Source organism: Chlamydotis macqueenii, chromosome 4 (assembly GCF_036417535.1).
Source record: "Chlamydotis macqueenii isolate bChlMac1 chromosome 4, bChlMac1.mat, whole genome shotgun sequence".
NCBI classification, from domain to species: domain Eukaryota; kingdom Metazoa; phylum Chordata; class Aves; order Otidiformes; family Otididae; genus Chlamydotis; species Chlamydotis macqueenii.
This window is the reverse complement of record NC_141559.1, coordinates 5503557-5528186: the sequence shown is the minus strand read 5'-3', so window position 1 is coordinate 5528186 and position 24630 is coordinate 5503557. Positions and strand designations below refer to the sequence as shown.

Genomic DNA, 24630 nt, shown 5'->3' with positions numbered 1-24630 from the left:
AGAGCAGCCGTCTTCACTGCGATGGGGCGCTTACTGCTTATTTTTTATTTTCATTTTAAAGGCTAGTCCATAATTTAGCTACCTTTATTTTTAGAGCCCCACATGTAGCACACCAGTAGAGCCCTAAAGCCTTACTGGTGCTTTCTGAACCCAAGCTCTGCTTAGCCCCGCCACGGTAGCTCCCACCTTCTTGTCTCCGTACCCTCTGCCACAGCAGCATATGGGTACACAGCACAAGAGCAGAGAGGGGAACTAAACGAGCTCCAGTGTATAAAGACATGCCTCAGAGCATCGCTAAAAGGAAACAAAAAATCCCCCAAAACAACTCTTTTGATTTAGAAAACCCAAAGAGTTAAAAAAAAAAAAAAAAAAAACACCAAAACAACCCACACATCATTTTAAGCATATGAACCTATTCTACCATTTTCTGTCCAGGTTTCTCAGGGTTAAGTTTCACCCAGGGAGGAGAATCTCTAACAGAAGCTTCCAGCAGCTCCCAGACTGCGCTGGATCCAGTTTCAGGTGTTCAGTGAATGCTACCGCAGTGTGCCCATGAGACTCAAGCCTTTTACCGACCTCAGCTCTTCCCAGTGCCTTCCTTAGGCCCTCCACGCTAACAGGAAAACTTGTTTCGTTTCCCGTATTTCCAATCCCTAGATCCACGCAGCACGCCGTCAGCACAGCAAGGGGACTGGAATCAATGCCATTGCAAAACGCTGGGCTCAACCCTGCTGCCTTGACATAAAGTCAGAATACCCATTAGGATAAACTGCCAGCCCTTTTCTGCACTGAAGGGATTTTGCGTAACTCAGTAGTGCCCCCATCTGTAAAATTAATGTTACATTTCCTTTCATAGAATGCTCTGAAAACCACTGCCAGAAAGGGAACTACAAGAGTAAGGTGCTACAATTAGCAATTTTATTTTTTTTCCACTTAAACATTACGGTAAGTATGTGGACCAAGTCAGAGTGCTTCCATTTTCAAGGCTAAACCATCACGGCAGTGCTCCACCTCATCTCATTTCTGCCATACGTTTAACCTTTTGTGTCCTATTTCTCATGTAGAAATCCCTAAATATCCCAAGCAGCACAGTTCCCAGGATATTTGTCAGGCAGCTGAAACCACCAGGTATTTGAAGCTTCATGAGAAAGCTTGCTCACATATGTTGTGGAACCACACTTCAGGCAGCATCTCCTCTGCATATTTTAGAGATTACTTAGCTAGCTGTAAAAGAAAAACATTGATCCTAGAATTATGGGAGGGAGGGAGGGTGGGAAGTTATGCTTCTACTTCAAATTGGAAAGTTGAAGGAAAGAAAAAAAATCATTACTGTATGCTTGATCAACTCCCTAAGCAAGCAGAACCGTGAACTAAGATCCCAATCAGTTTTGACTTCCAGAACGCCCAGCTCTGTCTTCACAGTCACTTTTATTCTTTTCCTTGAACGTGAGAGGCAATCTAACAGACAGAAATCCAGGCTCTTGCTATACCGTAAAGGAGGCAAGAAACAGCACTATGCTGTACAAACACAGCAGCTAAGACCAGGATGATCATTCTGGGCTCATTTTCAGTTGTGTTATTAAGTTTAAATGGAAGCAGACTGAACTTAAATTGTGAAACTCAAAACTTCCCTCCTTGTACACCAAACAGGTACAAAACTAAAGCTATTTAAAAGCCAAGGATACAGGACCATCCCGCCTTTAAATTGAAGGATTTACTGTATTTATGAGAGCAGTTTAAACTTCAGCTACAGTCCCCTGAGCATGCCACTGTGAACGTGGAGGAGCGACGGACAAAGCAGGAGGGATTCCTGAGCAGCCTCTGCCAGCATGCTCCTGGTGAAGTACAGCACCGGCAGGCACCACGCACAGACAGCTTTGCCGGCACGTCCGAGCTGGCCGAGTCAGGAGGCACATCCCCATGTTCATAGCACTGTCCTATCTCAGACCCAACACACCCAGCGCTCCACTAAAACTCAGCAGGGAAACTCCAACTGCACACATGTTCATGAGTTTCAGGGAGCTCCTCCCAACAACCAGGCTGCATCTTCCTCTATTCAAGCACACGTGGGAATGAATTGTGCGAGACAGCCATCTACAACTCCTTATGAAAACAAAATACAGTTCACTGGTTGTTTTTCTTCTGGTATCCTTCAACTCTTCACTTGCCTTTTGTAGGCTTCTGGGCAGTGTTCTCATATGCTTTGCTTATTTAGAAAAAAAAAAACCACTGACATCAACAAATTTCTAGGTTTCAAAATCTCTCTCCGAAATCAAATAATGTTTTTCAAATGTTCCACCTTAAGTTTTCCTGTGAAATACATTGTTTTCCTGCTCAGATTCTTTAACCTGTTAAGAAGGATTGTGATTTCATAGGTACTCACAGAAATTTTTCCTGTACAATTGGCTTCCTCTCTTCCTGCCATGGCCCGCAAAACATTGTCTTTCAGTTCTTTCCTGACACGTGCTAGTGACCTAGAGAAAAATAAAACAAAACGGTACAATTATTACTATTAATTATTGCCAAGGACTTTGAGTTCTCTGTTAGGTTAAGTGTTCTGTAAACACAAGGAGACAGTCCTCCCCCTATTATAGCTAATTTATCTATTGATTGTTCTGTTACAACTCTTTAAATCACTCTTCAAAATTCATCACTACTGCAGATGTATGACATAATAGTGGTTTATCAAAAGGCGACTTCCACTAACACACATTTTCAATTATATATCTGAAGTAATCTAAGTGCTCATTTTACACTCCAGAAGTATGGTCCAAGTCATGTTTACATAACAATAACAAATTTTCGCAGTGTACCAATATAAACTTAGACCAGATTTAATATCTTAGTATTCAGTCAGCAACTAACCAAATGAACTACTGCATACTTAGACTGCTTGGTGTGGGCAGGGTCAATATAGTTTTTGCATCCTTAAACACAAAGCATGGCAAGAAAAAACAATTTTGCTCTACAAGAACTGGAGGGGGTATGCCATAAAGTAAAAATTACTTGGGAGCCTTTGAACATAGTGTCCTAGAACTCAAACAGTCATGGAAAACAGAACACACACCTCAGACGGACAACAGCACTGACTATTGCACAAACCTTTCAATAAAAATGTGATGCTTTAAAATGGTTTCTACTGTTCTCTTAGCCTCATCTAAAGCCCTTGTCCATCCGCAGGGGTCACTGCAGTCACTCCAGTGTAGTTTGCACACACAAGAAGGAGGGGTAGACTTCCTAAATCCTGCAATTAAGTAGCTTCACCAGGAACTTTTCTCCTTTTAACGTCTGAAGTAGCTAACGATGACTAGAAGGTGGGCTCTCAGGCAACCCAGGGCAAACCAGTGCCTCTGAGCTCAGCACAGATCTACCTGAAAGGGGAACGATTATTACGGCCCCCTACTATCTCAGTGTGAATATTTCAATAAAAAGCAGTAGTATTTGTCAATCTAAGCAGATGCAGCAGCATCAATAATGATCTATCAAGCGTATAATGCATCAAGTTTCAAACAAAAGTGTTGCCACAAAACCTGAAAAATTCCCTTGAGTGAGTTTTTACCTACAGACATGCATGGTAACGTCTTAAACTGAGTGAAAAGCTGCATCTAAGCTTCAAAACTCTAACATAAAGCTATTGGGTCAATCTCTGGCCACCTAACCCACTGTTACCCATAATTAGACTGATTCAAAGCTGTTTCAGAAGTGCATCTGCTGCACTGTAAAAGCAAAAATGAAAGACTAAGATATAGATTACAAGACCTCGATTAGATCTAAAAGATGGATACGAAACCGAGTATCAAATTTTCCCGTTTCTGTCCAGTTAATAATTCTAGACCCCCAAAGGCTGTCTTTCTCTGACAGAGGTCAATACTAAATCAACTGTAAAGCCACACTTACCAACTATTCTAGCCAACTTCACTTGAAGATTGCAGCTCCTACTTTCAACCTGAAGACGACTATGGGTGCCTGAAATATTATGTGTTTTTATCCACTTAAATCTCACGTTCCAACAAGAGACTTCACCTTTCCTTAGAACCCCAGCATCTAAGCAAGTATTTCTTGAGTTAGGGACAAAGAGCTACTTGGTAGATCTTCCAGATTTTTTAACTGTCAAGGAGTTACCCCTTAATTTCCTGCATGAATGCGTTATGCTATTGGTTTGAGTCGGTCTTTTTCACTTCTTTGTCCCTTGGGGTGTGCATCCTCCACCTCGCTATCCCAGCTCAGATGTCTTTCTCAGGGCTTGCCCACAAAGGAGAAGTGCACTTTACTCCTTTACCCAAAGGGAGATTTCAAACTAAGGTAGTTAAAACAGTACAATATTCATATGAATATTCTTAACAGTGGCTTAAACCAGGCTCATTTCAGTACCAAATGTAATCAATTACTAACTGACCCGACGAACTGCCCACAAGGAATTGCAAGCTTCTGAAAACATATATTTGCATTGAACTGCTTTCAAAAAATCAGTTCAACTTTCATCAACTGCATATAAAGGATCACAAGCTGCTGGAGACAGAAGGATGCACCAAACTGTTTTTCCCAAATTCCAAATATACATGCTCTCATCTGAATGAGGCCACATATTCATATAGTGAATATGCAGCATTTTTGGGAACACCGTATGAGCCTTTGTCACCAGCCAGTCTTTGAGAAAGAAAGAAGATTTTTCTCTCCCTGCCACAGCAGCGCGTACGTTCCACACACTCCAGTTTACCACCACAGGGGAGACTGAGAAGAAAAGATCAAGGCATTCCACTCTGCAGAAGCTCCCCACACATAAACAGCCTGAAATTTTGGGGTGTGACTAGTTAGGAATTCATGAAGGCCACGTAATGTTTGTTCCAGCTTCCTGCCAGGCGAGACGAGGGAGTTCTCTGAGCAGAGAGGAGCAGTGAGGAATTCTCTCGCACCCACCAAACACTAGCCCTGTCTCATGAGGGTTCCTTATCTTGCCATGACCTAAAAATTGATGTTCAAATGAATTTTTAAGAAATTACTTGCTAAAATCTGTATCAGGTCATTCGCAAAACTAGAGGACTACAAATAATATACTAGTATAGGAAATATGCTTGCAGGTTACCACAGCCCTTGAAAAGGAGAGCATAGGATATTTCATTATCAGCATATATCACATTTATTATGTGCCTTCAGCATCACACACATAACCGTAACACTCACGCAGTGCCCAAAACAACCCCTACCATTCAGTTCATGCCTCAACATACTTACTGAGGGATGCTTTAGAGCAACAGCCTAATTGGTGAGGCAACGTTATCTCTTTCCAAGGCAGTGTGACGCCAACTGCAGTCACCTGCACTCATCCCTATTTATCTCTGTTATTTTTAATTATTATCTGTACCGTCAGGGTAGAGGCCCACACCAAGAGCAGGATGTTACTGCGCTAGGTGCTGTACAACTCTCCTGTCCCAGCGAGCTTTGAAACCCAACACCCAGACAAGAAAAGCCTGGTGGAATAAGTAAAATACAGGAGAAGGTTGATCTTCTCAATTTTCAAAAGGGAATCTGAGACATGGAAAGATTAAGCAACATATCCAAAGATAGCACAGAATGTTTCTTCAGACGTGTTATTATTGTCACCAGCCTGGCGGCAAACGCCCCATAACTAATTGTCTTGAATACTAATTTCTGTATCAACTTCTCTCCTTCTGAAGATATGCTTTTCCTGCACATACATGAACTGACGCATTAACACTGTACTACAGTATCCTTCAGTGGAAGCAATACTGAACAGAAGTATTACACTTCAGCAAAAACAGAAGGGATACTTCTCTGAAGGAATTTATTTGGGAACAAAAACTCCTAGTGATGTTAACACTATTAATTGTTGGTTCCTGTCTATATTTCCATACATACAATTCTCACTTTATGATGCTCAAAGTTTCACTTATGAAACCGTTCACTTTCACACTATCTTGTTCCTTCCAAGGTGCTCTCCTCCTTCCAAGAGCTCCTAGTACCTTCCACCATCCCACACACCCTTCTCGCATTCCCAGTTCACACGCCTTTTGCTTGCAGCATGGTTTTTTTGTCTTCACTGTATTAGTGAAGCAGAAAGAAGGAAAGTTCTTTTTGAACTTGAGTTAGAGCTCCCTGATTCTTATTTTGTCAGCGTACACTGCTTTTTTTTTTTCCTCCATTGTTTTTTACAGTTCCCTGGGGCTTCATTTACTTTATTTTCCTACATCTTCTCCCACGTATGCTTCTCCTGAGAGCACTGGAGTCACAGTTGGAAACAGAACAATGTAGTTTAACTTTTAGGAGCCCTGCTGACCTCAAGAATGCTTTTTATCAAACTGAGATAATGGGAAGAACATCTAATAGTCATGCTGTTACTCTTTCAGAAGTACGCTCCATGCTCCAGTTGGGCAGAAAGTCAGACTGGAATGCACATTCTCGCCTCACTTCCCCAAAGCAGCTGTGTTTTGCAAACACCTGCCCCAGGATTAATGGGGAGACAAGCCTAAGAACTCAGTCCCAAAGTTTCTCCCTCATCTTGAGACACATAATTTTTATTGTGAAACATCTGAAGTTTCACACTCCCAATGCCTCACGCTTAGAGCTTTGTGTCCCGAGGCAGGACCATTCCTTGAGCATTGTTCCAAGACATCAGACGTGTTTTTTTTCTCTACGTGAGGTATGCATGCTCTAAAAAGAGGGGAGAGTCTACAGTACAAGATCACATCTTACAGACCGGGGCATAAGACTGGGACCAGAAAGACCCAAGTTCATCATCTCGCTCTGTCACAAATATGTGGTGCAAGCTCAGCTATTCGCTCTGTTTTCTTGTGCCTTAGTTACCAGTCTGAAAAGCTGGGATGACTCTCTTTCTCCAGCTCAAGACGGCCAAACAGAGTAAGGCTGCCTGTGACTTCGCAAGAGGCACAGCACTTAAAAAGGCATTGGGAAGTGTTCAGAGGCAGTAGTGATGTGGACAAATGCTCGCTCATTTATGTTCAGTCACATGAATTGGAAACTGGGTCAGCTCACTTTCCATTAGCAAGTCCTCTCTGCAGGGATGAGAAAACACAGCGCCTCCCCACAGTAAAACATGACTTTCATCACACATCAGTGTGGGTCTGCAGGCTGCCTTGGGGGAGTATCTGACCGGCTCGGGACCCATTGATTCACGTTCTCAGGCCTTGCGCCCTTTCCAACAGACCTAAAGATGCAAGTGCACTTGCCCCTTCCAGCTGACTGGCCTCAAACAGGATGTGAGGTTCAAAAAAAGCTCATGAAAGGTAGCCAACATCCATCAAAATCCCAGTAAAGATTAGCAAAGCAAGGAAGCAGTCTGGCTGACCTGCCACGTGCAGCCAGGATCAGATAAATGAAGAAGGAAGGCAGTATATCAGCATTGCCAAGACCCATATGCAAGGACATACACAGGGCTGATTTTTACTGCACTACGCCATCTTTTTTTAATTTTAATGAAACAATCCAGTGTCTTCAAACTGCAATTACACCAGATACTGATAACCACAAATCTTTTAAAGTATGGTTACTGGAATCCATCTACAAGTTTCCCTCCATTTTAAAAAGCAAAAATGAAACAGAATAAAATTTTAAAAATAAATAAATAAATCACAGATATACAATGAATCTGACCCTGAGTCCTCTGCTCTCCAGCAGCACTTCCACTGTATTGGAGGGATAAGGCAAAAACGGCACCTAGAACATCAACTGCCACCACAGGCTGGATTTGAATGACCACACACACAGGTGTCTTCAGCTAGAGATAAAGGGAAAGTACTTCATTTCTAAATAAACATGATAAGGGGCTCATTAAAGAGCAGGTCTGGATTTTTTTAAAAACCCACATTTTTGGTTCAGTCTTGTAAAATAAAGCCTGCTGATCCTACCATGCAGTTTGACATGTTGTGTTAATGTACACTCCCCTGGAGCTGCCATAAGCAACACCAAAAGGTAAAGCCATCATGTGATCCTCCTGACATTTTACGAAGACGACGATGCAAGACGACAATTATTTAACTTTATTTGAATGTAAAAGAACGGCATCAAAAGGCACTAGGCAACACCATCTGTATGAAGAGCCTCTGCCTGTCAGTTTGCAATTTAATTACATAAGGTGGGTGGCATCACAAGAGCAGAACCTCAGCAGGAAGGGATGGCTAAGAGCAGAACACAAATGAACTTGTGGTCTGATGCGTCTCTGTTCATTACCTTGTGTACTCTAAACGTGTAACATCTCTATAACCGTGTCCAAACTTCTCAACAACAGTGAGAACCAGCTCTGGCTGTAAGCGCGTGGTAAGCGAGGAGCTTGGTGCTGACCTCAAGGGAGGGGAGCACATGCGCGGGCAGAACTGGGTCCAGTGCAACTGCATCCCGTTTCACCACGTCCTTCACAGTTTTGTGGTCTCTGCAGCCTAAATGTACAAGCCCTCCGAAAAGCTCCCACTGAGCCTCCTAGCCCCAAGATCCTGACAGGAATAGTTCAGGGCACAGTGACATTGAGGTGCATGGCATACGCGTTTACTTGTGCAACTTCATTTGTAAAATACTTTTACTGCTTGTGTGTCTGTGTAAAAAAACAGCCATTCCTGACATCAAGGAATTTGACTAGGAATTATATAGAAAGAGAAGATTAAACTTTCAACTACTTGGATACTTTGGGGCACAAAAATATATAAAGTTTTTGATTGCTGGTTACATAATTGAACACACAGGAAATACCTTTCTAAGAACCTTAATAGCATGCATTTCATTGTTTAATAAAATGAACAAGGAACTGTAACAACTATACTTACCACATGATATTTGAAACCCCATGGAATAAACAATTTTTTTTAAATAACATTCCAGTTGCTGATGCACTTCTCTGGAACACTTTCCAGAGCTATCATGGATTTGGCTTGTGTTGAGAAGCCCACACCTGACAAAACACTGGCACCAATATTTCAAATGGTCCAAGCTACCAGTAACACAGTCCTGTCACTTATCCAACATTCACAAACTTAAAAAATAATAATAATAAAAAGTTCCTTTATCATCTCTGGTTAAGATCCTAGAATACACCCATTGCTGCCCGTTTAAAACAAAGAAGGGAGGAAATACAGATTTTTCCTAGTGCCACTGTCACAGCGCACCATCTATGAGAAAAGATAACCACGTGTCCTTTGTGTTGTGCCTTTTGCATGGAGGAACTGGACTTGCAGTCCTGAACCCAAGACTCAGCTCAGCTGACTTTGGGAAGCACGCTGCAGCTCACGACTGCAGCAAGGGCTGCAGCTCACGACAAGGAGACATGTTCCAGCTCGTCTGTCGGAGATGTTTTTGCTGACTGAAGCAGGCTCAGCCAGTCTCCTCACACGGGTCAGAGACGTTTATTCCGATTTCAGTGGCTGCGAGGCCACATCAAAGAGCATTTGGAGAAAGAGGACCACAGGCTCAGTTACCTCCATGAGCAACAGCTCCTCCAAAACTCACGTCAAACTGCTAGGCTCTCAGAGCAGAATGAGACACAACCCCCAAATGTAAAAATGGGAGGAAAAAAACATCCCTCTAACTTCTCTCCGAAAATGCCAGGACCTCAGGGAACTGTGTCAGACACTACAAAAGTAATCTCGCTTTGGTATAATTGTTGCTTTTATTACTGAAAAACTGACCTTAAAATACAGAAATTAAAAGAACACAGAAACAGAGCAACATTTTGTGATAAGCAAAATGGGAATGACACAGGCATCTTCCAGAATGACTGCCAAACAAGGAGATGACACCTGTAGCTAAGACAATCTCTGTCCAAACAAACAGCACTGCAGGGCTGCAGAACTTTTCAACAGCACTTGCGTCAAAGGCAGACTCACACTCCGGTGCTACTGTACCTTACAGCGGCGACACCCTTCCCTGGTACTGGCGAGATGCTACAGCTACTGCTGCAGGAGAGAGCAGCGCTCAGGGCTCCAAGCCCTCTGCTTAGGATAGTAATAAGGAAAATACCCAGCTTCTGCAAAAACTCACAGAAATAATTACATTCCCCAGAAGAAAAATGTTTCTTTCTCATGTTGTGTTTAATGAGCAAGGTGAAAGCGAGGGAGGTTGTCCCCTTATACCGTTATGTCCTTGTGTTGGTTTTGTTTAGCTAGGAGGGGACTATGGCAGCAGATTCTGCAAGAAGCTGGGGCACATGGAGATGCCATTGGTACACAGTTCCACTGCAATGCTTCCAGCGGTCCTCGGATCGCTGCACATGAACTTCCCTTTACTATGCTACAGGGAAGAGTGGGAGCAGAGCACTACAGCAGCTACCTCAGAGACGCCCAACACTCAATGATTCCCCCTACACTGAGAATTTTTCAGAAGCCAGAAAAGGTGCCAAAGCCTTGGCACTGTTGGGAGCGTCCCAACTAACAAGGAATTACCTGGAAGCGTCTTCGAAGGACACAGAGCTAAGGAAATTACCTGTCACATTTGTGCCTGTGGTTTTCAAGTCACACCCAAAACCGAAGGTTTGCTGTTTAACTAAAATGTGCCTAGAGGCAGTAGTGGGACAGCTAATATCACAAAGAACTTTTTTCACAAGTGGTTACAGAATAGGAGCAGAGAGGCAGAACAAAGCAACTATGGTACCACATATGTAAACCAGCAAAAACACCTGACCAGCTATATAAGACATGTATTAAAACATTTACCTTTTCTGGTCACAAAAGAATTTAATTCAGTATAAAAAAAAATAAAGCACCTGTAATTTTATTATATGAGACTACATTTCTGGAAACTCGGCAGAACTTGCAACTGGGATGTTATCAGCAATGGAGAAACATATATATGACAATACAGATACCTATCAAGAGGCTGTTCACTGGACTGTCCAGCAAAGTGGGTTTGACAAGATACCCAATGCATTTACTACCTTTCTCCTACAAAGCCAAATGATTTAACTATCTTAAACTGTGAAAATTTTGCCCCAAACTTGGAGTTCTTAGACAAAACTCTTACTTCTAACTCTCAGAAACAACATTCACCTCATTACCCTTCTTACTCTTTGTATCGCAGTCCAGTCCTTAATTTCTAACTGTGGAAAATGAGCTACAAAGAGCTACTCCCACTAAGCAGGAGGTACACAGCACCAAAGCGACAGCCACCGAACGCTCTCTCCTCCTGGCTCACTCACATCGCTGTCCTTGTTTGACGGCCGGGCCTTCCACAGAGAAGGGGAGCTCCCAGTACACTCCCAAGCGTCGGAAAAATAGTTACTTAGGTGCACAGATGGATCAGGGTCATAGCAGCCAAAATTTGCTAGCCATTTGCCAGTAAGAGATGGCTTGTGAAATTTCTTTCATGAGTTTACTAACAGGTGCAACAGTATGGGCGAAAGTCAGATAACCTCCACTTCCAGTACAACACAGAATGTGCTCCAACCACCAAATAAAAAAACTGCTTTCGGACAAAGCAACAACAGAGAAATAATCATTGAAGAAACTGCTTCCACTCCACAGCCTGTCCAATTTGTGCTGCCGGTTACCATCATATTACAATTACCCAAACATTAGGTACGACTCATCTGATTCAAATTCTTTCACTGAACCCACTCTCCATGCCTGCTCTAGTAACTGAGAACCAAAGCATCACTCTTAGCTATTCCCATAGACTGAATAAGGTCCTCTGCATTTGCCACTTTTACACAAACTTTAATAGCCTTGCAGGTTGAATTGGTTCGCACCAGGCCCTGCCAGTGCTTTAGTATAACACAGGCTGAAAACTCCTTGTTGCTCCCTTCTTCCTTCACTTCCTTACCAAAAACCAGCTGCATTAGATAGAGAGATGTCACACTGGGGAGGGCAATGTGGGAGGAAGAAGGGTTTGAGAAACATGAGCAACAGCCAGAGGCTGCTCCCAGATTTCCTCAGAATAACTGAAAAAAAAAAAAACCCAAAAAAAAAACCAGAGTCTACTGCTGGGAATGAGGCCGGAGCAATGGCTGACAGACACTTGGCCAATGCAGGTTCCAGCGGCATGGGGAGAGCCGGCACACACCTGCTTGCTCCGCCTCACAATGCTCCATTTTCCATGCCCACTTTTTCTGAGGGGAAGAAAACATAGTTCCAAATCAAAAATATTTAAGGCAGTACACTTAAATGAGGCGCTCTTATCTTTCTTGTGCTTGGCTGCCTGACCACTCTCTGCTTCAGACACTCGGCTGCTATTACGCAAACGAGAAGGGATCCAGAAGTTACACACCTGTGTTTGCCCCATGTTCACTACTCCTGTGATGTCCTACAGCCCTGTTATGCGGTAGACAGGCATGTGGATTGCTCAACACAGGTTACAGGAGGGCAGGTGAAAGGCTTTCCAAGCTCAGACCATGCTTACCAAGAAATCAAGACAACACAGAGGTTAGAGTTTGTCTTACAGCTGAGAAGAACAAAAAACACTGAATATTACTGAAAACACAGTATTTATTACAGCTGCTACTATGCACACGGTACTTCACATGTGAGAAAAGAATAGGCAAGGTCCAAACCCAGCAGGCCTACCGTGAAACACAACAAACGAGCCGACTCAAACATTAAACTTAGCCTATGTACCACACAGTTCGCAGTACCACGGTTTTGCCCATTTTCTGGTACAGTTCATAGTGTCAAGGGGAAGTTTCTTCTTGCATTTCAAGGACTTGCTTCACTGTAAAAGGTGTCACAAGGCTAGGTCTCAGCTGTTCTGACTTACTGATATTGAAAAGGCAGCTTCCACGCCATCAGAACCTGTCTTTTCAACAGACTTACAATAAACACTGATTTTGCCCTGTGCATACAAGTTATTCCGTATAGAGCTGAAAGGCTGCAGTAAAAGCTTCCCACACTGAAGGAAATGGTGAGCAGTATATATACACCATTACCTATTATTGACAGCTTAGTTTCTGAAGCCCTGATTAACAGCTGTTCATCTACAGACTAACCTTACAAATTACCATCTTAAATAAAGAAAAGCTCAGCCCACACAGATCCTAAATGGAAGATGCACGTGGCAGGTACTTCTATCAGATTTGAGTGGTACATGTCCAGCAAGATCATACCCCATCTAGCCTAGATTTCTCTAGGCTGCTCTCAGGATTGGGGCTTTTGGGGAGTGAAGAGGGGACAGCCTGGTTTGTCTGGATCTACCTGAAAACCTGCTAGCCAAAAAAAAAGGCCAGAAGCATGACCACCAACATGCAGCATCTCAGCTCTTCTGGGTGCTCGGGAGGTTTGGCAGTTCCGCCTGGCTACAGAACTGTCCAGTGATTTTCATTGAGAGCCAGTACAAAAAAAAAAAAAGTTTCTGGAGGAATTCCTACCTCTACATTACTAATACATTGCTTCAGCTTTCGCTTTTGGTCAATTGTTTGGCTGTGAATCTGATGATTAGGAGATTTCTTGAAGTGTAGCGATGGAGAAGGAGATGAAGCAGTGTCTTGAGAGAGTGAGAAAAAAATAGGCTGTAGCCCAAACTTAAGTAAACCTTCGCTAACGTCGGCAAGTGTCTCCTAAGCAAGACTAGGCTGAGTATCCATCAAGTGTTGTGAACATTTCACAGGACCTTACTTATTTGCAGATTCCAAGTTTCGTAGCTCTAAACAATTTTATTTCTCAGGAGCTTGCTGACGCTTCTATAAAGACAACTTGCTTTCATAACCATTTCAGTAAAAATTTAAGTTGTCTATGCTAATTAAATGCTGAACTACTAATATATTATACATACTGTTGCACTGATTTACTGGTGAATTGATATTTTCTTATTGGTACTGTTAATAAAAAATAACCCACTAGCACGTGGGATAAAAAAGAAACACAGTAGTGAAACATTGCTGTGCACTAAAAAAAAAAAACTTGACTATTTAAATAAAGCTCCCCCCTCCTCTTCATTTCCAGTTTGCCAAGGAAAACAAATAGTTTCTAGACTCAGAAAAGTCACTGGCTGAAGTCCAACTACGGTCTTTGATGCACAAAAACTACTTCACCAGCACTTAGGGATTTATACATTTGATATTAAGTATACCAGCAAAACTGTTACGAAGTTTATTGTCCGGAGAGCTGGAAGTCATCCTTTTCTCTTGTCTTCTGTTCTTTCTCATATAACAGAACAGAATTTTTCAGTGTTTCTGCCCAAAAAAGCGCTCCACAAAACAGCAATTACTATGTATTTCAGCTGTGCAGTTGGGACGGAATATTGTATCATCATGTATATGGTAGGAAAAAAAAAAATCAAATTAAAAATTCAAATCACCACAGATCTTCATTGCCTCAATTTCTTCCTCACTTCCGACAGGAACACTTTTAGAGCTACTTTAACCCTCAGCATGAGGAACGGACAGACCTGGCTTAAACCAAATCCTTTGCAGAGAGGTGCTGCACAAATTTTCCTACTGCCCTCAGTTCCAGATTTCATCAGTAACGCCCAAACGTCTCGGCTGCTCCGCTCTTCCACCTTTCTTACACGGACAGAAGGGCTGTGGCATGCTTTCAGGGGATTACGCTGACAGAGTCCAGTATTTGTAAAGTCTTAGCAAGCATACCATTAAAAAGATTGAAAAAAGTCTAAAAGCAAGATATTCCATGCATATAATTTTCTAAAATGGTAACGGATACAATTATGCCTCACTTGGGCTTAAGTTCAATTTATTTAAATCCAGTGGAGTTTGCCATGAGACTACAGACTTTTATCTAACTGATAATACTTTTCGTTATTTTTACTACCTTGCTTCATAACCATTAGCATATGCCTTTTTTCTGCCCAGTATTACACTGTACTGTTAGTTACTTTATGTAAAAGATCTAAGTAACCTTTTCGTGCAGCTCTAAACTGGATTTATTTTGTGATTCTTTCAGAGACTTATTGCCTTCAGGAAATATGACCACAGAAACTGTCACAGTCAATTAATAAGCTAATTTTGCACATTCTCTCCAGATCTCCAATCTATTCCTTTAGCAAAAGTTAAAAATAAACAAACATTCTCAGGGGCTATAGGAAGAAGGAGGCACTTTTAACAGCCTTCACTTCTGACCTAACAACAGAAAACAAGAGAAAAGCGAGAGGAGGACACCGGCCACCAGCAGCCTACGTGCCCGAAGCAAAACCCGTTATTTTCCTCAGGATAATCTAACCGTTCTTTTAGCCCCACGCAACTCAGCTATGCCTCAAAGACCCCATTAGAGGCAGTCCCTCCGGGCCAGCACAGAGATGTTCCTGGTCCCAACGGAGAAAACAGGAAGCACTGCGCACAAGAAGATGTTTTAATGTGACCAGTGTGCTAGGCACCAGGCTTGTGAGTTGTGAACAAAGGTTACTCGTAACATTACGTAACACAAATCTAGTTATCTTCTGGCAACATACTGGGATTTAAAGCTACAGCAGACAACACAGCGGTGTATATTTCTGCAAGTGACTAGACGTCATTAACTCGTTTTTTTTCAAGTGACCTTGATTTTCAACAAGTGCTGAGCATCCACCATTTAAAAGTCAAAACCCATGGCCCAAGCTATAAAAAAATTTTGGTCATCTTTAGAACAATTTAGGTTACCAAGTCTGTTCACAAAATTTCATTCAACATGTCCATCTCCACGGCTTCTCAAGGCCTTGTTCCATACCACCTAGCTAGCATAGCCAAAAAGATAACATCCAGCACCAGGCATCTCAATCCTCATTATTTCACAAAATGGGTATTTAGGAAGGAATTTGTGCAGATTATTTACTAGGTTATCTCTGGACTTGAGCACTGAAAACCTGTGTTTCTGCTATCTTAATTCTCTAATCCACCAATATTGCAAATCACTCTTACGTGCTGCAAATGGTCACAAGACATCAAATCTCCTTTGCACCACATAGAAAATTTGCTATTTGCAAACTGGATCTCCACTAAAATAACAGAAAAAAAAAACCAAACCTTGATCTTCTATTATTTGATCAGTAACCGACATACTTGCTAATAGCTTAGTGATAATACACAGCTCTAGGGACTCTCTCTTCCACCTACAATTGAGAAGTGTTCCCTGAGTCTCCTTCCCAACATCAAGCTATGAAGAAAGCTGCTCAAAGCAGCAAGCCAAAAAAGCAACACGAAGAGCTGGATAGCCATGTGCTGAGGCATCAGCAGGAAGGAGCCCCAGGACCTTGTTCAGAGAGAGATGGAGAAAACAGGGAAAAAGGTGATACCTGTAGCAGTAAACAAAATAGTTCCAGTAGTCAACTGGTACAGTGACACACACCACCAGCGAATCCACCTGGCTTTAAAGGCTGGGTCGTTGCATCCAAGCTGCCTACTGAGAGCCGTTCCAGGATCAACTTAACTCCAGAACTGCAACTGACAGGTCTTTGGGCCAAGGACCAAAGTACCGGTACCAAGGACCAGTCTAACATTTTCACTACAGGATGACCAAATTTCTGTGCCAGGACGCCGGCTTTGGCACTGCTCGATCACTTGGCACAGAGATAACCAGACAGAGACGGGGCCACACGGAATATCCCAAGGCATGAGGATAGTAGCAGGTAAAAGCATCTGGGGGTTGTCTAGAAATGCTCAGGACCACTAAGAAGGGTGAGACGTGCCTGAGACTTCTGAGAGAAAACATTACAGCTATTATCCGTCTGCCACATGGGAAAACCACAGATTACCCTCAGCACACAAACTTAACACCGCAGCACCAAAACAATTTATTTAGAACAGTGGGCTGATTCCTGACTCCATATACTAATAATTCCATAACACATTCACATTTTGGGGCTACGAGCAACAAGATATTTTTCAAGCTGTGCATTACTCAACAATTAAATGAAAAAAAAAATAAAGGATAAAAAAAAAAAAAAGAAAAAAAAGCAGCTGAGACCTTTTCTGCTGGGAGAGCAAACTGAGAAGGAATTGAAAATGGCAAGCTACAACTTGATACAATTACCACCCTACTCGAGGCTCACAGCTGCTGCCCAAGAAGTTCCAGAAATTTCCCAAAGCTTTGAGATGGCTGCCAAAGCAAATGCCATACGCTGCAAGGCCCAAGAGTGGATTTCTAGGCAGGATACCCATCATTACAAGGGAATTCAGAGCAGCTTAAGGTTTTTTGTTAATGTTTTTATCTAGATCTGAATTCCAAGGTACAAAAGAAAAAGCTTTTTGCACAAACTGACTGAAGAAAATATTTCTGTGCATGTATTTGACAGAGTAAGTTTCCGTCCAATCAGTTACTTACCTATTGCAGAAAACGTTTTCCTCTGATTGCTAGAGAATGCTGTGCTTGCAGTTAAAAAAAAAGGCTTTGTATATTTTCTATTCTGCTCAGCTATCAAATCACCCCTTTCAGTTAATTCTGCTACATTCCCAAGGGATAAAACTCCCGTTACCTGAAAAGCACACTGAAGTTAGACCAAGTCAGAACCGCTGCACTAACACTCTGTACAACCAACGACCTGTCAAAGCTGACGGGTGAGTGGGCATCCTACCTGTATGAGAGCCTACGGAAGTCATCTCTCTCGAGATACAAAAGCCTTCGAAATATTCACTGAATTTATGTTTTCTGGGCAAATAGAGACAGATTTTTTCACTCCACAGAAAAAAAAAAAAAGGATTTGAAAGTTGAGAAAATGAATCTATATTGGCTGAACTGACAGGGTAGGAAAGACAAGGTAAACGTTGCTATGGCCATATTAGAGGAAATATGGACCAACAGTTTTCAGAAACATGCCCACACATACTGAAGATGACTTTTAGTAGCTAACAGAGGAAGATGGAGAGTGAGAGTATGATCTTTTAAATAAACTACCAGTGTTCTCTTAAATATGACAATACCCTTGTCCTGGAATAATCAGCTCCTTTAACCACTCATGTTGCAACGTACCATTATTTGAATGCTTTCAGTTCTAACTGCACATACAGGGAAGAAGGTGAGCCGCACTTAGGAAGGGGGAAGAGCGAACCACATCTCCAGTCCTCACACACCCAGACATCGAGATGTCGTGCCTCTCAGCCAAGCTTCGTTAACCTCAGCAGAGCTACACAGATGACAACAGTGGTGGGTCTGGTCCAACATCTTAAATATATAACAATAAAAAAAACCCCTACATTAAACTAAAATTCTATTATTAGGAGTTTACATGCTGCTACATGTGTGCTTGCAAGTATAAAATAGTAGTTTTATTATGTTTGATGAAAGGAAGCACAGTGCTCAGCTTCCATACATATCCCCAGACAAGTGGTTAATCCAAGAAATGGAAATTTTGCCAAGAAATAAAGCTTGCCCTAATATAATACCTCAAACCTCATCCATCTTACTATGGCCATAGTTCCGAATAGCTAAATAGTAGTGAGAAATGCTCTATAATTGAGAAAACCTGCAGCCTTTTTGAAAAAGCAAATACAAGTTCCAAGTTGAGGTTTTGTAGCATACGGTTCCTGTTTACAGTTCTTCAGCCTTCCTGGACCCATTTAGAAGAATCACATTGAGGTTAAAATGTTTAAGCAGAAAACAAACAAATAAGCATTGCCCAGACAGGCAATGCTCTGCTTTGTTTTACTCTTTAGGTTACTCTTCCTTTCGAAACCTAACCTGATACTAGGAATTGTCCAATTTTATGATGAAATTGGGTACTGCCTGTCCATGTAACTTCTATGAGCCCCTCAAAGGGCTGGTTGCAAAGCAGGGACAGGTTTGCACTGTGACAGAGCAGCGGGATGAAAGAAGGAGGCAGTCACCTGTGCGCAGCCTCACCGATGGCTGCGTGGCACGAGAGCGGCTCTTGCACGATGCAGCGCCCGCGCCGATGGAGTGCTGCAGCACTAGTCATGCACCAGCATCTCCTCGCGGTGAGAGGACAAGTAGAACCATCGCTTTACGCCTTCTCATGCTTGTCTTTATGGGCTAGCTAAAAATCAGTTATCGGGCTAGCTAAAAAATCAGTTATGCCAGCTACTTGTAACAGCCTGAATAATTAGCCTTTCCATGCAGGTTACTGATGTGTGTATTGGAACTTAATACTGACAAATAACTAACTTCTGGATTACCTGTTGAAAGCAGGCTCAAATCCTGCCTATTGCTTTATCAAATACCTGAAAATGAACAGTCCCATGCCCTGGAACATCTGAGACAGAAAACACACCTGCCCTGCGACTTCCAGAAATGAGAACAGCATTAGATTACTTTTTCTCTAAGAAAAACAAAGTGAAAGTACAGATATAAACTTGTTATTTTACAGGTGGTTTGAGCTAGAAAGTTTCACACTAGATCTCAGTGTATCTTGGAGACTCTCATTCCCTTTTAACTTGAAAAACTGTCCACAAAAATCACATAAAAGACATCATTTGAAGGCAAAAAAGTAATTTCTTACATCTTACTGATAGAATTGTGTGCAGTTTTAATTCCTAAACTACTTTTGAAAACTATATTAAAATCAATTCCATTATTTTGTTTACTTTCATTATGTTATTAATTATGAGAAAACAATAATGATTTTTCAAGCTTCCAAGTAATTCAGTTAAGATCTTCCCTTGAAGAGCTTAGGAAATATTTGTTTATTTGCTTTTACTAAGTGCTAAAGTGTTTACGTAATGCGCTGCTTTTTTTCCTGTGTAGTTTAAAGTAAGTTTGAGTTTAAAGAAAGAAGTAAATATGAAAACTTACTAAAAATCTGGAAAATAAAGACGGAAGAGAGAAAAGATATATTTGATGGTGAAATAATTGGTTTTTTTTTAAACAAGCAATATCACAAACAATATGGCAAAGTCATACCCATCAATGCCTTTAGCTATATGAGAGTTAAGGCCACAGAGATTTGCCGGTATTTTATGTATAAAACGTGCCACACAGCTACAAGTGCACAACTATACAAAGCCTGCGTTTCAACTGGAGCTGCTAACGTAATCCCAGTTGTGAACCCCGACCCTTGACTGAGAGTACTGGTTCAGAACACAGTTCATCAGGTCGTAAATAACCGAGGGACATTTCATTCCAGGTGGAATCATATTAATTACATTCCTTAGGGAAGTACAGCCGCAGACGTTAATATCAGCCAATCAGCTACAGAGCACTATTTTGAAGGAAATGAAAAAGAAATCTGCCAGTTCTAGCATATCCTGCCGTTTGTTTACTTTATGACAGAAGATGGCTTGAAATCGGAACTTGAATGAAACCCCCACAAATTCCTGGGCTTCCAAACTTTTGTTAATTGGCCCAAGGAATTAGGAGTTAGGTATAAACTTGGATTTTCATGTTGCCCCAGTGCCGAATGTAAAAGGAGGGAGAATAGACGAGTTCATGTTTTCATAGCCCATCTCCGGCTTTCACAGCCAGCCCCCGAAGTGCTCACAGCGCACAGAGAACTGCAGAAAGGACGGGTTCACAAAAACAGCTTTACCAGTTCTGTGTGTCAGTACAAGGGGGTTTGTGCATTTAATACCCCCTCCTCCTTTTTTTTTTTTTTTTCCTTGAAATCATGTGGGTTTTACTTTGCACAATTAAAAAAGCAGTGTAAGAGTAAGATCTCCTGAACTGTGTGGCATCATTAGATCCATAAATCAAGCTTTACAAATCTAAATAAACAAACAATACTACTACTATTTCCCCATGGCTCCCAATATTTGCAAACATTCAGATATTTGCAGGTGCAGTAGCTACTGCTGGGTATTTGGTTATGCCTAACACTTTCTAAGGTGTGCCTTTCTTCAGCAGCATCAACATTTCACAAACAAGGTCGATAGCTGTATACGTTTGCTCCCTCAAGATTAATTTTTCAGCACCTCTGGTCTGAAGAGATTCAGTTGTTTTCAAGAGAGCAGTTATTGAAAAAGACAAAAGCTTTTCTTGATTTGGGTTCTGCTTATTTAAAACAAACAGAAGGCGGAGGGGGTCCAGGGAGCGGGAAATGCTATCAGAATAACTGCTGCGCACAGCATTCAGCATTCGGGTAATTATTACATTGAGGTACACTGCACTTAGAATCATAGAATCATAGAATGGTTAGGGTTGGAAGGGACCTTCAAAGGTCATCTAGTCCAACCCCCCTGCAAGGAGCAGGGACATCCCCCACTAGATCAGGTTGCTCAGAGCCTCATCCAGCCTGGCCTTGAACGCTTCCAGAGATGGGGCCTCCACCACCTTTCTGGGCAACCTGTTCCAGTGTTCTATAACTCGCATCGTAAAAAATTTTTTCCTAATTTCTAATCTAAATCTACCCCCCTCTATTTTAAAACCATTACCTCTCGTCCTATCACAACAGGCCCTACTAAACAGCCTTTCCCCATCTTTCTTGTAGGCCCCCTTGAGGTACTGGAAGACCGCTATCAGGTCTCCCCGGAGCCTCCTCTTCTCCAGGCTGAACAGCCCCAACTCTCTCAGCCTGTCCTCATAGGAGAGGTGCTCCAGCCCTTTTATCATCTTCGTGGCCCTCCTCTGGACCTTGTCCAACTGGTCCATGTCCTTCTTGTGCTGGGGGCTCCAGAATTGGACACAGTACTCCAGGTGGGGTCTCACCAGGGCAGAGTAGAGGGGGAGAATCACCTCCCTCGACCTGCTGGCCACGCTCCTCTTGATGCAGCCCAGGATGTGGTTGGCCTTCTGGGCTGCAAGGGCGCATTGCTCATGTTGAGCTTCTCATCCACCAGCACTCCCAAGTCCTTCTCCTCAGGGCTGCTCTCAATCCATTCTCCGCCCAGCCTGGATTTGTGCCTGGGATTGCCATGACCCAGGTGCAGGACCTTGCACTTGGCCTGGTTGAACTTCATGAGGTTGGCACAGGCCCACCTCTCCAGCCTGTCAAGGTCCCTCTGGATGGCATCCCTCCCTTCCAGGGTGTCGACGGCACCACACAACTTGGTGTCGTCGGCGAACTTGCTGAGGGTGCACTCTATCCCACTGTCCATGTCGCCGACAAAGATGTTGAACAGATGTTGAACACTTAGAAGAACACGAGATGTCCTTCACTAAGCTTCTGAAAGGGAATTTCAAGCCTAAGCCCGTGAATCCGTCCAATTTAAGACAAACTGACAAACACCCAAACACTGAAAAGCTGCACTAAAAAAGGCACAGAAGGATGCTGTGAAATACACGCGCATGCAGTCTTTAGGTAATCTGAGTGCAAACAGAGTCTGAAACGTGCCTAGCTGATGCAGACTCATGTATTTGATAGAGGACTCCCTCCCCTCCAGACCATTGCTGCAGTTTTCAGAAGCTCTGTCTTAAAATTCAATTAAAAAAAAAAAAAAAAGAGAGAGACACTTGATCTTAACATAGCCACTGAGCTCCAGACCTGACAACAGCTCCGCTAAGCGCCTTTATTGACTAGAGATTGCCAGCTGTATTAAACCGTGCCAAGCCACGCATGATGGTTTGGGGACAGCTTGCAGAGATGGTAAAGATCGAGTTCTGGATGAACTATATTTACAGGAAAATTGCAGCAATTTTGTTCTGCATCACATTCTGAAATTTCATGTAATGAGATGTATAAAATAGAAAGCCTGAAAACCATGAAGAAACCACTCAGATTTTTACCCTCGGAGTACTGTCAGAAACCCAGCTCAGGGAAGTATTTGGCTTGAAGTGCATACTACATTAACTGTTTTCCTCAACTGAAACCGCACCAGTTGAAATACCATAATGGAACACATGGCAGCACATAGCTTTGGTGGGGAAGAGCATAATTCAGTTTCTATTTTGCTCACTTGACCAAAAAGCAGTGTTTCTGGACCAAATTCACCCATTCTGGCTGAACAATCTTAATCCCCCTGCAAGTGCTCACTATTCACTGCTTTTTACATGAAGTTTTCTACATAAAACTATGTAGAACAGTCACCATACAAGTTAAAACCTTTTCTAAAAAATAAGATTAAAATACAGTTCTCAAATAAATGGGCACCAGATCTAAAATCTCTTATGTTGCCAGTACTCAAAACATTTTCAAATTCTTAGCATGAGCTAAAAAAAAAAAAAAAAACAGAAAAGCACAAAACAAGGCAGAAATCCTCTTAACCCCCAGTATCCTCACTCACAAAGTCAACACAACTCAACAGTTCTATCCGAAGGCAAAAATCCATGTATAGTTTTAGTTAGCGTATAGGAATAGCTTTTTCTTCTCACTTTTTGGAAAACTCTATATAAACAGTAAACAGGCTATGTCAACCGAATTACCTTACTTACACGGTTGTAGTTTTCTTCCGATAACTCAAACACATGCAGCAGGATTTCTCCATACAAACGGGACACTTTTTCCACGGCTCACCACACTTACCCATATCCATTCTTCATTACCATTTCTAACCATGTGCCTGGCACATTTGTCACAACCTTACTAGTTAATAATTTTATACTAACTCTCCCCTAGAAGATGTTTTTCAAACTGTTTTCACATTTAACACCTTGGAGTTCACAGATGCTAAAGTAGCTTAAGTAAAAACATTCCCAGCAATATAACCAAGCTAATGGTTTTGTTCAGGATTTCCTTGGAAAAAAAATCTAGAAAAATATAATTTTCAACTGTTTCTCATGAAACCAAAATTAAACAAATTAGCTCTGAGAAATCCAACAACAGCTATCACAAACTACATTGGAAAATTCATTTAGGCTAAGCCCAGATCATTTCCGCCCCCATGGATTAAAAAGAAAAAAAACAACACAACCCTCCCCCCCACCTTCTAATAATAAAACAGCAACAAAGACAGACAAGACAGCATTGATTGCAAATATTTTTGGTGATGTGTCTCTGAAGTTGCCACATTCCAAACCAATTTTACCGCAAGACGAAAATGTAAGCCCAGAAGCAGAATTTTTATCTGAAACTTACAGAACAAGTGACCACAGTAGTCTCGAACGCACCAGAAAACACATGTCTTCCTGAAACAGAGCAAATGGGGGAAAGCCTCTGGGGTCCCTGACTTCACCTCCCCTCCTCTAACAGCAGGTGAGATCCATCTCTCTATCAGGAGGGCTGTTAAGGGCACACCTCTTCACCTGCACCCAACCTGTGACCAAGATGTGGTACAGACTTCATGAAGCCAAATATCACCTTCAGAGCTTTTTGAACAAGACTTATCCTTTTGAGAACAAATCAAGCATCCTCCTTAACATGGGTAATAAGAAATTACTCCAATACAATATGTTGGTGGTTTACTGAAAGTTCAAAATAGAAAATAGATTCCTTCTGTATCCCAGTCACTGAGATACAATGCTCGCATCGGTAAGTCACATGTAATATGCTTTCCCTAAGCGTATAGTCACCTACCATTTAGAGTGAACTGAACTTTCATTAACCTTCTTTGGTCTGCCCCATACAGTAGCTAATCGACAGAAACTGTCCCATTTTTCGGGAGCTGAAGAAGTGGCAAACTCCAAAGGGCGTTTTCCACTGTTTCTGTTTACCCTCGCTGCCATTTTCAGTGCTGTTACCATCAGACACAGCTGTCTTATGTGTAGTTATGGGGCTAAAAAGTCAAGGCTGACAACTCCAATAAAGCTGTCATAGAGAAGCTAAAAATAAAAGCAGACCTCAGACATGAGAGGAAAGGCTGTGAAGCTTCTGTATTACATTAGCTACAGACGTGTTCATTGTTTGTATCAGCTGAGCTCCATCCCTTCCTACCACAAAAGGAACTAATTACGATCACTACTGAAACATCATTAGTCAGGCTCCGATCGCAGG

General features: G+C 42.1%; 1 protein-coding gene across 1 annotated transcript in view; it reads right to left on the bottom strand.

The window, feature by feature from the left end:
- CFAP299 (cilia and flagella associated protein 299) overlaps positions 1-24630 on the bottom strand; it is a 159666-nt gene that overhangs the window by 109976 nt on the left and 25060 nt on the right. The window contains exon 2 of the mRNA XM_086746599.1: positions 2384-2474. Within this exon, the coding sequence (XP_086602725.1) occupies positions 2384-2474 (91 nt within the window). The remainder of the gene's footprint in view (positions 1-2383; positions 2475-24630) is intronic.